Source organism: Mercenaria mercenaria, chromosome 11 (assembly GCF_021730395.1).
Source record: "Mercenaria mercenaria strain notata chromosome 11, MADL_Memer_1, whole genome shotgun sequence".
In the NCBI taxonomy this organism is placed as follows: Eukaryota; Metazoa; Mollusca; class Bivalvia; order Venerida; family Veneridae; genus Mercenaria; species Mercenaria mercenaria.
The window spans coordinates 16,811,861-16,826,872 of NC_069371.1; the positions used below are offsets into that span (position 1 = coordinate 16,811,861).

At 35.6% G+C, this 15,012-nt stretch overlaps 1 protein-coding gene across 3 annotated transcripts in view; it reads left to right on the top strand.

Moving 5' to 3' along the window:
- LOC123531513 (uncharacterized) overlaps nucleotides 1-15,012 on the top strand; it is a 97,667-nt gene that overhangs the window by 8,652 nt on the left and 74,003 nt on the right. For all 3 annotated transcript variants that reach the window (XM_053518646.1, XM_053518647.1, XM_045312554.2), the window contains exons 3-12: nucleotides 766-793; nucleotides 1,557-1,621; nucleotides 3,269-3,354; nucleotides 4,833-4,975; nucleotides 7,568-7,723; nucleotides 9,121-9,303; nucleotides 10,539-11,125; nucleotides 11,790-11,982; nucleotides 13,299-13,664; nucleotides 14,341-14,477. In XM_053518646.1, coding sequence (XP_053374621.1) covers nucleotides 766-793; nucleotides 1,557-1,621; nucleotides 3,269-3,354; nucleotides 4,833-4,975; nucleotides 7,568-7,723; nucleotides 9,121-9,303; nucleotides 10,539-11,125; nucleotides 11,790-11,982; nucleotides 13,299-13,664; nucleotides 14,341-14,477 — 1,944 coding nt within the window. The remainder of the gene's footprint in view (nucleotides 1-765; nucleotides 794-1,556; nucleotides 1,622-3,268; nucleotides 3,355-4,832; nucleotides 4,976-7,567; nucleotides 7,724-9,120; nucleotides 9,304-10,538; nucleotides 11,126-11,789; nucleotides 11,983-13,298; nucleotides 13,665-14,340; nucleotides 14,478-15,012) is intronic.

Genomic DNA, 15,012 nt, shown 5'->3' on the forward strand with positions numbered 1-15,012 from the left:
ACAAGTCTGTGTCACATGTATCTCAAAAAGTATTTGACTTGCAGTCATTAAACATTAGGGGATTGTTATATAAGCTATAGCTAAACTTACATATGAAGTTGTGTCTCTGGTGTTCTGTTCAGGATTTCACTCGGCTAATTTGGAGTTATGATTAAATGCCATTTTCAAGGGCAGATAACTCTTTTTCAGTACTGATGACCTATTATTTTTATTGCATATTTTTGTTTCTTAGATGATTGACCTTCAATATCCAAAGTTTGAAGAAATTTTATTTATGGGAAAAATTTTGCCCATCTCATACACCTTTAACATTGAACTAAAAGCCTAAGAGAACTTTAACAAGATGATTAATAAGTAATATGAGAATAATGCAGATGTATAAAAAACATGGGATGTTAAATGGGGATGGGAAGTTCATTGCTACATGTATAGTGGTCTGAAGCCTTTACTGCTTTTCCTGTAGAAAATGTAGTTCTTTATGAGAGGACCCCTCCAAGTAACCCCAAACTTTGCAACTTCCACCTTCCATGATGAAATACTTGGAAAAGACTTTTAAAAATATGGTATAAGACCAGTGTCACCATCAGTTTAAGTGGGTTATTGTTCAACAAGAACAAATTTGGATTAGGAAGGGGATTGCACCTTAAGTTAACTAAATTTCCAAAGAGATTGCAGTTTGTCTGTTGCTAAATTTGTGTGCCAATTAATAAAAAAATGCATGTGTTGTTGTAGATTAGCTTCTAAATTTTCATTCTTCTTTTTCAGACTGCCAGAGTACCGACAGAAGTAGAAGGTAAAAGTAACATCAGATAAAAAAGCAAGCATTTGTCAAAGCAAAGAGTTATTTCACATTGTTCTTTAGGTTGCATACTTTAAGGTATCTAGGTGTGTGGTGGTTCTGCCAAGGAAATGTTCATGGCAGATTGGCCTCCTTTATCCTACTGAAAAAAGACTCTTGCTAGTTTTCCAGTGCAAGTGTTATTTTAGTTGTCATTTCCAAAACTCTGTCTTGACTTATAATTTGGCAACACTTGACAAGCAGTAGGAAAGGCTCGAAGTATAATTGACAAACTATGAGGGGGGTGGAGAGCGTGGAACTCTACCAATATTGCAATTCAGGAATGATTATTCTAAATATGTCAGGGAAAACTATCAGAGCATGAGAAAACTGTTGAACAGAAATCAATTGTTGAGCACACAACACTAACATGTTCTATTTAAAATGTGTTGCAGTGATCTTGATTTTAACACATGTTAGCAGTAACAGCTGTTTTAATCACTGTTTATTTTACTTAAAAATGTTACAGTGGAATATATTACAGACTTTTACTGTTTCAAACAATTGGATTTTAATTTTATAATTTTCTCATTTAAGGAACTACACTTGAACACAAAAGAGGATGAATTATAAATTAATAACCTGAAATTCTTCCCAAAATATAAATAAATGAATATATACAAATATATGAATATCTATAAAAATGAAGATATTTATATTACGGACTATCTATAACATGAAATAAAATAAGGTGTTTGATTTATGTTTTACTTTACAGATGAAGACCCAGAATATGTGCAAGCCCAAGTATTCATCAGTAAAATACCAAATGAAACAACAAAGGTGAGTTAAGTTTGGATGTGATATACTGAACAGGGAGGATTATAGTGAAACATTAGACTAGGTTATTTTATTTTCTCAATATAATGTATAGTCCATTTTAATTGACCTGGTGGGGCGTGGTTTCGCGACGGTCCACTGCATTATTGTGCAGGATATACAGTATATTTGGTAACCTGATTTCTTAATCACTGGCCATCTACCTTACACTGTAACGATCGTAGCTCTACCTATTTTGCTCGTTTTTTTAGATAACCATTATTTGCATAAGCCAGAGATTAACTCCGCCCCGCCAGGTCAAATAAAACGCACTATACTAAAAGCATAAGGTAGATTTGTTTTGTTTGGTTTAACAGTTTATTTCTGAAACATCATTTCAGTATGTAATTATCAGTGTTTTAAAGTCATTTTGGGCTGATGTATGGAACAGATAATATGTTTTTTCCCAATTAAATACTGAAGAAAAAAATTCAGATAATTTTTGCAGCTTGACAGGAATATATAGGTTGGACAGTGCATTATATTGATATCATTTGTTATAAAACTAGCTTAACACCATTAATTTTATAGTTAATTGACTGCTGAAGAATAAAACCCCATTTGATGTTTTACAACACTCTGCAATTATAAATGCTTTTTCAACATTCCCAAATTAATATAAAAACACTGTGGTTGTCAGTTAACCAGCTTAAGCTGGTCAGATTAGATCATTTTGATGATAAGCTGTTAGTCATGTATTTATAACCTCTACCTAACTTCTTGCATGCCAGGCAGGAAAGATTTTCCCATGTTTTGACAATGCTGGAATACCTCTTGTGCTGTAATTTATGAATGAAAGTATAAATGCATGCACTACTAGAATAAAATAGTGCTTTTAAAAAAGAACAATAATTCATTAATTATATTTCTTCTATTATTTGATGAATACAGTAAGCAAGAAAAAGAACCTTTCACTGGTAGAAGAGTTAACTGTTTTTGCTGTAATTAGGCAGAACCTCATTATGACCAATACAGTTACCCTCGGGGCAGATATTTAGACTAGAGGCCTGTACTGGTTCTTCCCAGGAAAGACGACCGCGTGGATCGGTGCTATACACCGGGCACGTTAAAGAACCAAACTGTCTATTCGAAAAGAGCTAGGCTAAGTTAGCCGGACATGTCTGTATCTGAAAAGTACACGTCTGTATCTGGGGGCTTTATCTCACTCTGGTCAGATCGCTCTGTGTCTATACTAGTAGAGGATGAATTTCGCACCCTGTGTGGCTGCAGTATATGTAAAGCGCCTTTGAACGTTTTTGTCATGAAAAGGGAGCTATATAAATCTGGTATAATAATAATATTTCTGTTTGCACCTTCAACCAGTAAAAGATTCTTATAAAGTACACCAGCTACAACGTAGGTTGAATGTGTAAAACGTCTATGTTTTGGCATCGCACATGAATACATGGCTTTGTGACATTTACCAATGATCTGTTGTTAGAAGTAAAAGATCTAGCCAAGGTACAGGAAGACAAGAAGAGCAATTATTGCAGACATAGACTATTAAGCTGTGGAATAGTAACATGTTATGTCTGGTCTGTCCTAATTAGAGTGCATTGAAAAGTGTTTTAATTTCTTGTCTTTATAATAAACATGACTTATCCTTTACAGGGAATGATATTGGATATTTTGCAACATTACAATTTCACATCACCCAAAGTCTGGATTGGTCGACATAATAGTAGAAAAGATCAGATGTGAGTAGTTTGTATTTACTTAATAAAATTTGATATATTTAATTCTAATTTGGAGTTTGGTTGTTTGAAAATTGTCAGAGCCAAAATTCATCTGTGAGCTGATGCTGGAGATGTTGACCTCAATATCAGTATCTATATGAAAAGGCAGCTTTGGACTGAGTGGTTACGGTTGGTCACTGTCAGTCATTTGCCAACTATGTGTAAGATGTTGTAATTTTTCAGGTGAGGAAGCCTGGTTCAGCTGGTTTACCGAAAGCATATGGTTCTACAAGTGTGCCCACCTTTGTCTGAAATAATGCTTAGAGGGGCACCTCAGTTGTTCCTCCAACATTTGCATTGGAAAGTAGACATATCATCTATAATTATGTTAGTTAAATCCAAGAGAAGAAAAATCATGAAGGTGTAGGATTCTATCATTTTAGGAACTGTCCAGCTGAACTGATTGTTCTGCATAGGTGTCTGCCTGAGCCTTTTACCCAGGTACCCACACATGCCTTCTACCAATTATGCCTGTGTGCTCACCTGTATTTTCTACCCATATGCCTACACAACCCTTCTACGCATGTGTTTGCCTGACATGGGGGCATTGTAGGTCTTTCTTCTCCATAAAACTTAAGGTTGCCATATGACGTTAGTTTCTGTCTTTGTCAATCCCAATGAATCAAAATCTTAATTTGAGATGGAAATATACATTAAATTCCCACCAACACAGTCATTGATGATAGTTTAGCAGAGTTTGCAGTAAATGAGTAACCAAGTACAAAAGAATGTAGGACCAAACTTGTGTATAAAACATGTCTTTTAATCATAAACAAAACTCCCTTTAAAATTTTAGACACATTCTCAACTTAACATTTGGCCATTTTTATGGAAGTGTCAAAAAGTTAATTCAACACGATCCGATTCATTTTCCTATTAAACAAAGAAGGCTGGAAACAGTGAATTATTAAACAACAATTCACTGTTCTGACGTCACAATTATTACGTCATAGCGTCAAGCGGTGTAGCGGCGTGCTGGAAAAGAACCCGATTGAAAATGGGCAAATATTTAATGCATGCTGACAAGTATGTACTTTAAAGTCCATAATAACGTGTTAGAATCGAAATAATATATCTCACTTAGTGATTTGCTCTTGAATAAATGACTGTTTGGAGTTCAGATGCGTAGCATTATATCTCTCGGACTGCGCCCTCGTGATATAATTCCTTCACATCTAAACTTCAAACAGTGATTTATTCAGCGACAAATCACCAATGAGATTTATTATTTCTTAAGTAATTACACTAAGTCATTTGAAAAATTATTTATATTTTGCTATATGTGTGAAAGGTGTTTTGTTCTATAACTTAAAGGAAGAACTTTGTCAAGAGAACATTATTTATGTAAAACCCTTGCCAGAGGGTAAAGGATTTTGCTGCAGTATACTTGTATATACTTTAAAAGACAGATGATATGAAACTGGATTTTATTTTTTCAGTTGTGCATTTGTGAAACTGCCCTCACTGAAGGACTCTAAGAGAGTGATAGCCGAGATGAAAGGATTTCCGTATAAAGGACGGGAGATGGAGATTAGGTTTAGCGCTGCAGCGGATTTCATAGATTATACTGTACCTAGTGATGGTATGTCAATACATTTATATAAATTTCGACACAATTAATATTTCCTTCTTTTTTTCTGGACTTGGAAAATAGGGAGCAGCTTGAAGGCTATTGTCTGCATCAGATGTAACAAAATACTTGGGGTATGGATAAAAAAATTCTCAGAATTTTTAATGCATGGATTACAAATTTTACTGATAAAATGAGTACAAATTGTCTTTGTGTTCATTGGGATTTGATTTCGTTGATTAACACGATCTTAACAGTACACCACAAATAAAATTGTACCGTTGAGTTAAAGGCATTTAATTTGATTATTCTGAAGTGATAGATATACTTGAAAATTTTACATTTGTTAATGCTTATTGAGTGCTTAATACTAATGTTAGGTTTTCACTGGATATATTTTTAAAACATGAATTTTTTATCCCGGATAAATAACCCAGATAGAGTTCTTTAAGCATACTTTGCCCAAAAATGATATAAGTAAAAGATTTTTTGCATGAAATTTGTCAAAGATTTGCATTGACAACTTTATATTTAGCAGAATTTATTGGGATTGCTTGTTTGTAAAAATATTATTACATCACTTTTGCACAACTATAAGATTGATAAAACGAAATATCTTTTTTTTAAAAATACTTTCATATTAAAGGGGGGTAATAACAAACATTTATAAACATAGCAATAATGCAAATTTCTAATTTGGCCCCAGCTCTAAGTTATGTGTATTTTTTATCCTTAAAATTTAATAAGTCTATAACTGAATGATACAAAAAGTGAAAAAAATATCAAAAATGTTTAAATGAGATGGACTACCATTAAAGGTAATTTCCTGGTAAGTGATCAAATATTGTTACAGTGTCATTATTTAGAGGATTATGAAAATTATGATTATACATTTTCAGCAAGTTTAAGTAATTGGCAATGTCACAAATTGAGTTATGCCCCATTTTAACTCGGAATGCTTTGGTTAAACTTTCTGATAAAGTAAAATATCTCCATTACTTTTGACTCGAAACTTAAAATAGATATTTACTGTCAAAGTCCCAGGGGTCTAGCTAGGTCCAATTTTTTGGGAGAAGTCACTTCTCCCTAAAGCTGATTTAGGGAGAAGTGGGGAGACTTTAGGGAGGAGTGGGAAGACTTTTCCTACCGCAATGATGTTGAGTGATTCGAAAGGTGGTTGTAATTTTCTTGTTTCTTGATAAAAAGCATTGATGTGACCATTTTCTTAGTTAAATCACCCATACAGTGGTTATTGTTTCGTTACAAAATTCTGAAAAAAGTCGTTTTCAAAATTCAAGCCGATTCTGTAAATGTAACGCACCGAATTTTGATTATATCTTGTATGAAGTGTTTATTATTAACACCGAGTCATTCACCGAGGAATGTCGGTATCTCACTCGAATAAAACTGAAAGTAAACTGTGTAAATTAGAAATACATATTCAAATAAATTCATCGACGGAAGTCAATTTAACGTAGTTAATACATTACATGTCGTTATTTTATCAAATAATTGTGTACCATATTCCAATTTATTGCAGTTAATCAGCAGTTTCTTTATAAAACATTGGTTTTTTTTTGCACTCGAACATGTTGACAATTAAACGCGAAGTGTCAAAGACGTAAACGTGGTGCTAATTGGCTGAAAACAATCGACTCTGGTGTATCGGATAATTTGATTTGCTTTCACACTTCTCGGGGAAAATCTCGCAAGTACCTGAAGTAGGCGGAGCTTAAATTATGCTACAGGCGTGTGTTTGTGTATTTGACACTCGTTATGACACTGTGCAAATTGTCAACAGTCCGGGTAGCAGTAAAAAGAAAATCGGGCGACTTGCATTTCGCTTTGAGGTTAGATTTGAGCGAAGTTTGAAGTTCTAGAGCGCCTATTTCGCTCAAGTATCCCACTCACGAGAGCCCTGAGTCCACACCAGGAGAAACAATCCCCATGACTCTGGTTTGAATTTTGACAAAGTTATGCCTCTTTTTAACTTAGAATTTTTTGGTTAAAGTTTTTGATAATTTATAAGCTTTTACTGGAAAACCTCTAATTCAGAGCAAAGCAGTGAGAAAAGTCACACGGGCTGTCATCAGACAGCTCTTGTTTAGTGTAGTTATGGCCAGATTATGTATAAGACTGTAATGTTTATGGGGCAATGTTCGTAGCCCTTACCATGCTGGACACGATTCTGCTTTTGCGACCAGTATAGATCATGATCAGCCTGAACATCTGTGCAGTCTGATCATGATCTGCACTGTTCGCTATTCAGCCAGTATCTTTTTGGTAAGCACGCCTTTTAGCAGTTAATGGTACTATCCAAATTGGAAGATGGACAAGTTTATTACAGAAATTGAGCAGAGTAAGGGTTAAGGACTGTTTATTATCTGGAAACTCGAGTACATTATGAGCTTATTCTTGAAATGGACGAATTGAAATGTTTCATTCTGGTCGGAAATAGAAGTGATTGAAAAGTAGATTTGAGTTAAGAATGATTGAAATAAACTTCAAGTTGTGATCTCAATTGAGCAAAATTAAATAAAAATTAACAGAACTAAACAATTTAGCATATGGAGATTCTGATAGATATAAAACTTGAAATTTCAGGTGTGTCACAGTCTCGTGTGGCTGGTGTCCAGCAACCTGCACCAATAATTGATACCAGAAATCCACCACCAGGTAGCTCACAGCCTCCAGCGGCCACTGCCCTGCATGTTGCAAACACTGGTATTCCACCACCTACAATGCTGCATCCACTACCTGGTAAGGGGTTAAGCTTTATATTTCTATCTTGAGACTGAAAGCATAGAAAACGTCAGAAGATCTGTTCAAAAATGTTAACCATTTCTGTTGTAATTACATTTATCATAAAGCATGAAACATTCACTTGTACATTTATAAGCAAATGCCTTACACCGGATGTGGAAACTGGAAAATTTTCTACTTGTTGATTGTCCTTGAATATGCCATATCCAAGTCATTCAATTTTTTCTTTGCATTTACTTAAGAGTGCTTAGGCCTATTTCATAGGGTGATTGCTTGTGGTCAGGAGATGATCATTTTTGTCAAGGCCGCTTGCGGTAGACTTACTCGCCACTTTTGGTGGTTCGGTGTATGTGTTTGCGTGCATCCGTCAGATTTTGTCTGGAACTTAACTTTGGCATGCATGGACCAAACTTGTTTATATTTGGCCTGAATGTTTACTTCAGTTATAACGCATGTCATGCGCAAACCCCATGTTCTTATCTCAAAGGTCAAGGTCACAGTTGGAGGTCAAAGGTCAAATTGAAGTTTGTCCAGAGCATTTCTTCTTCATGCATGGTGGGATTTTGATGTAACTTAGCATGAATATTCACCATTATGTGATGAAGTGTCATACGCAAGAACCAGGTCCCTAGGTCTAAGGTTAAGGTCAAACTTGACAGCTGCCGGCTCAACATTCTGCCCGTGGGCGTACGTGTTATTTTAAGGTTCAGTAGGTCAAAGAACAAGGTCACAATGACCATGAGACTGAAAGCAGTTTCTGTCCATTAACTATAGAAAACCAGTGTCTGCCCAAATAAATAAGTAAAACCAGTGTCAGCCTAGATAAAAAAGAACACTTTGACCTGCAGGAGAATGATTGCTTGTGGTCAGTAGACGACTAGTCTTGTTTTTGGGATGGCCTTGGGTTCAGAAGGTCAAAGGTCATAATGACCTTGAGGTTAAAAATTAGGTCATAATGACCTTGAGATTGAAAATTGTTTCTGCTTATTGTCTTAAGAACATTAGTTTACAGTTATCAAACATTGTAGGGTAGTTGCCTGTGGTCAATAGATGACCCTTTTTATTTTTGGGTCTGTTAGTTAAAAGGTCAAGGTCATAGTGAAAGTCGTTTCTGATCAGTTTCTGGAGAATGCAAGGATTGATGTTCTTAAAACTTCATAGGATCATTGCCTGTAGTCAGTAGATAATTTAGCTGTTTCTGAAGTCATGAGGCCAAAGATCAAGGTAACAGCAAACAAAATTATACATGCAATTGCCTCGAACAGGTCCTTGGGATGAGGGGCATATATGGTTTATATAAACAACTCTTGTCTAATTTAAACAAATCAGTACCTAGAAATCATTAAAAGATTACGATTATAATTCTTTCAATTATAAATTTTTAACTGACTTAGGTTCCGCCATTCCGGTTGAGACAGTGCCAACTATGATTCCAGCTCCAGTATCAGTTGCTCCAGTAGCTTACCCTACCGTTGCTGTACCAGTGTATGCAGGTGTACCTCCACCTGCACAGAACATCTATACAACTCCAGTAGCATATAGGATAGAGAGCACAGACAAGCCATATTTGGATAGAGGTAGGTCTACACACAAATCAGCCAATAACTATAGTGATGGTATGCTGGTTGTATATTTTAATTTTATAGTATATAGGATTAAATTATTATACAAGCAAATACAAAGTATATGGCAGTATATTGTAGTCACCCATGTTTGTCCATTGGTCTGTCTGTCCAGTGTCCATAATGACTGCACCTTATCTTGAATTCTTCTTAGCTGCTTTGAAGTTTTCCATAGAAGTATCATCAGTTGTTAACCTAATCGAGATGACTAGCAAAGCAGACAACCGAGGTCACTGGGTCCAAGGTCAAGGTCACACTTGGAGGTCAACTATCAGATAGATTAACTTGGTGTCTACTCCTTATCTTCTTAACCACTTGGAAGATTTTCATCAACTAGAGCATCAGTTGCTTACCTCATCTAGACATTATGCAGAGTGCACAACCAAGGTCATAAGGTCCAAAGTCAAGGCCTTGGAGGTCTTTAGATTAGATAGCAGAATAACACACACATTGAAAGGAGCTTTAAATTAAATAGATGCATCAATGTGTGCATTAAAAGACAGTTTTTACACATGCACAAATGCCAGCAAGAAATACTTATCCCTATAATACCAATCAAATAATATGTTTCAGCTCCAATATTTCATCTGTTGCTCTCAGCACAGAAAATTTTGAAAACGCTTTTTTGTGAGATATTGAATTGGAACCATGATCATCATGTAGAAAATGATCTTATTATGAATTTACATGTTTTCTTCAGAAGTAAGAAAGTTATCAACATTTCTTGAATACACGTATTACTGCTATCTGATTCAGCATTGTTGCAACACTGAAATATGAATACAGAGTAATATAAACAAGGTGTTTATCAATGGGGTTTACCAGTCATGCTTGAATCAGTAGATATTAGAATTATTTTACATTGAATTCCATATGTTGACTCCATAGATGTTTTCAGTGCAAACTTATTTTCTGCAAGTAATTTCAGTATCTAGTAATTCAAGGAATTTCCCCATGTGGGGCAGATGCCATTTCGAGGGGTTAAGAATTAATACATATTGACCTTTATACATAAATGAATGGGAATATTGATTTTATTTTGTGGGTTGACTTGTCCATGAAATTGAGGAAAATTAGTCACCCTGGAATATTAATGTTTCACAGTAACTGAACCAGACCTTGACGCACAGCTTGAATACAAAAAAAATGTTTTATAAACAGTTTGTTTCTATGTTTCATTGTTATTTCAGGTTCTTATCAAAGAGACTATAGAAGATCTTTGTCACCAAGAGACAGGCGGGGGTACAGTCCACAGTACTCCTCACATAGAGACAGATATCCCAGCCCCTATGGGTCATCTAGCCGAGATCGAAGATTGAGTCCCGACTATTCATCCAGAGGTCGGCATTCTAGCCCAGGGTACTCTCCTCATAGGAGATACTCCAGGAGTCCAGATTATCATTCATTGAGTCCAGATAGACAAGCTTACAGACGTAGCAGATCACGCAGTCCGTACGATTCACATAGTAGAGAAAGAGGGTATTATTCACCTACAAGAGGTAGAAGTCTTACCCCGGATTACACATCTAGGCATAGATCTGGTTATGAAAATTCTCCATTAGATGATAGATATTCACAAAGAAGTCAGGAAAGTTCGTTTGACTACACTGCGGGAAGAGATAGGAGGTCGAGTCTGCCATCTGACGGAAGGTATAGGGATTCACCGTATAGAGGAAGGAGTCAAGAACGGTCACAGGAAGTCCCTAATATTGAAACACATGGTCTGTCTGATATTTACTGTGTTCACATAGAGAACCTTCCAGCTGATATAAAAGACGTGAGTATTTTCAGATGACAAGAATTTATTTTCGATTGAAAAAATATTGCATGTCCATTATTTTCTGAAGATTAAAATGATAACTCTATAGTCACATTTCATACTATTGAAAATGATATTCTCTGTTAAGGTAATTCTGCATGTTGGATAAACTGGTGATGGCGTCAGGTCATGTAACGGGAAAACATAGAAAATTGCCTGGTTACCTTTATACAGGTTGCATAGATATTGCTAAGAATCTGTTATATCATAATATTCGTCCCCTTAATGCAAAAAGGTACCAAGTGTCTTCTTTATTCATATGCTCATGGTACCTTTTTGCATTAAGGGGACGAATTATGTATATAGTTTTAACCCTTACCCTGCTAAATTTCTATGATGAACTTGTCCATCTTTTAAGTTGGACAGTACCATTGACTGTAAAAAGGGGTGCAAACCAAAGAGTGGCGAACAGTGTAGATCATGATCAGACTGCACAGATGTGCAGGCTGATCATGATCTACACTGGTTGCAAAGGCAGAATAAATCGTGTCTAGCATGATATGGGTTAAACAGTAAGTGCTATTGTTTTATGATAATAGACAATAGTCCGTTAAATTTGATCCTGTGGAATTTGAGATTCCGTGTTTCAACCTGCATTTTATTGTAACTTTGATGATTTCAGAGTGAGCTTGAGGGTTTAATTGAGGCATTCTTGTACAACAGTGTAAGGCTGAAAGTAAGAGATGGTAAAGCTACTGCTGATATTGTTGTCAGTTCAATTACCGAAGCGAAAATTATGATGCAACAGTTGGATGGTCGTAGATTTATGGGTGCAAAATTACAGGTGGATTGGTACAGAGAAGCCCCAGTGACAGGTGAGCTTTATTGAAATAGAACACTGGAATATATCTGATCATTTCAGGGAAAATTGCCATGACATTAAACTGTAATGGAAAATAGAAGAATTTGAATTGTACATATTTAGAACTTGTTAATGAAAAAAGAAGAGATGGATGAACATAATTTCTTACATATGAATATAAAAGTACAGTCGACATCATACCTGCGACCACCTCTATTAAGCGATTTTTGTATTAAACGACCAGTCAGAATCCCTCCTGAACGTTTTCCATATATAAATTCATTCCATTGAACGACTGGCGACCACATTAATGTAGTCCCGACAGGTAAAATATTCGACAAAAGTATCTATTAAGCGACTGGGTACCAAAATTCTATCCCGCATTTCTTCATCTATATAATTAGCGAGTATGTTTTGCACGTGACTGAATGCAATTAATCTTTGTATCAGTCAAACTGGCAAACAATCTAGCCATAATTTTCACGGTTCGTGGACATGGAAAGTGTTCACGATGTTAAAACAGATTTAGAAACCATACATGTATGTTCATAATAAATACAGTTACAATAACAGTTAAAATAACTTTTCTTTTCATCTGAAATTCATAAAGAGACCATTCCATTAAGAGACTACTTCTTAGCAGTCCCTTGGGTGGTCTCTTAATACAATGTCGACTGTATACACTTCATTCTAAAAGTGTCAAAGAAATCTGTGGAATTTATTTGACTGCTTAACTTTTTGCAACATAGTCATTTCATCTTGATACATTTTAAAATACCTTTAGAATTAGGGGAGTGAGGATAGGGCCTCTATAGCCAAGTGGTTAAGATTGCTGACTTAATTACTTGCCCATTTCCACTGAGGGTTTGAAATTTGGCTTGTAGTGTAGAATTCTTCATGTGGGGAAGTCATCTGGTTTGCTTTGTGAAGTTTCTGAAGGTGGAGTGTTCTAGCTAGGTGTCTGGACATGCCTAACAAAATGCCTGAATCAGTGAATGTGCACTTGTAGTCTTTCTCATCATCAATATCTGGAAATGTTACTGTTTGGCTTAATAAATTGTGACTTTGCTACTCTAAACACCCACCCCCATCTACCTCTAAAACAAAATAAATTTTAAAAAGATGACCAAACATTTAAAACATAAAAAATTCTTAAGTGTAAAATGAGTTTGTAAGAATGAGCTGATACAGTTTCTTATTGAGCATTGAAATGAAAATTTGAGTGTAAGAATAGATACAAGATAGTTGTCTTTCTTTAACTTTCATTAACTGTAATATCTTTGATACACAAAATTTAGTCTCGTTACATTTTAATGTTCCCTTTTATAGAAAGTGAAGAAAGAATTGACAGCAGGCCTATATTCACAAGATCTCCAGATCTGAGGGAATCAGTGAGAACAGCTGATAGTAGAAGTGGTACTGGGTATTCTGACAGGGAACGACCAGGAAGGTCTGTAGATAGAGACCATTCTGTTAGATCATTAGAAAGGGACCATTCTAGGCGGTCATTAGAGAGGGACTTGTCGCGTAGATCTGCAGACAGGGAAAGGTCTCGGAGGTCACCAGATAGGGACAAATCAACAAGGTCTGGGGACAAATATCCTGCCTGGGATAAAAGAGACAGATTCAAAGATGCAGATAAATCTCTCTTCCAGAGTTACATAGATTCTTCTTACCCAAATGCACCTGTGCTAGGTACAAGATATACTTTCCATTTTAGTTACCTCTGTAGTTAAGTAGCTAAGGTTTCTGACTTTGAAACACTTGCACCTTAACCTACGTAGTTTTAAAACTGAAGTATAGAATTATTTCATGTGAGGAAGCCATCCAGCTAGCTTATGGAAGGTCAGTGGTTTCTACACAGGTGCCTATCTGTCCATAAAACATTGTCTGTAAAGGTACCTGGGGGCAGTCTTCCACCAGAAAATCTGGAAGGTTTCTATATTACCTATAATTGTGACTTTAAATTCAATAAAAGCAAAAATAGAATGTTCAGTTCTGTAATAAGCTTTATCATACAAGTTTTATGTATATTGAGTCAGCTTTAACCTAAAAACAGCATCAAGTTGTAGGTGTTTGAAGTACCAGGATTGCAGATAACTTGTTTCAGATCTAGCATAAACAATAGATTGCACTACCTTTGAAATGAACCAGGAATAAATACATGAAAGAATTAAAGAATTGGATGTTAATGAGATAACCAGTGTTCTCTTAATATATAAACTGAAGACTTCATAGTCCTAATCTGATTGGCAGTTTCAAACAATGATTTTAGAATTGACCAAAAAGCAAGGATGCATTCTACAGGACATTAAACAGTTAAGGGTATGATAGTAAAGTGAATTATGATGCCTGTTTGTAATGGTTTCAGGGCGTAAGTACATCAAGGAGTTCTCCTCAAAGGGCAGCAGTACTGCTTATTACCTGTGTGTGTTATGTGAGATGACCTTGACCTGGAGAAATATTGCTGATCATATGATGGGCTATAAACACAGGCTCAAATGTATTGTAAGTGTAATAGCAGTCTAGAATGATTTACGAAATAGACTTAAATTTAGTTATTGGCTTCCATTTTGTTGTTGAATCTTTGTAGAACTTTCAGAATATATCATTAACAAGAAAAGCTACATAATATGCTAAAATACCATAAAATTTGGGGAGAGCGTTGGTCTACGTATCGCCAGATTGCAAGTTCGATCCCCGGGCGGGGCGTATGTCCTCCGTGACGATTTGATAAAAGACACTGTGTTTGACATCATTCGTCCTCCACCTCTGATAGTTCATGTGGGGAAGTTGGCAGTTATTTGTGGAGAAACAGGTTTGTACTGGTACAGAATCCAGGAACACTGATTAGGTTAACTGCCCTCCGTTACATGACTGAAATACTGTTGAAAAATGGCTTTAAACCCAAAACAAACATAAAATTTGGAAAAATAGTTTTGATATGTGAAAATTTTCCTGTAATAGGGATTTTTTGTTGTCACTGAAATACAAAATTTAATGATACTTTCAGAATGTTTTTCATGATTGCAATGTTAGAAAT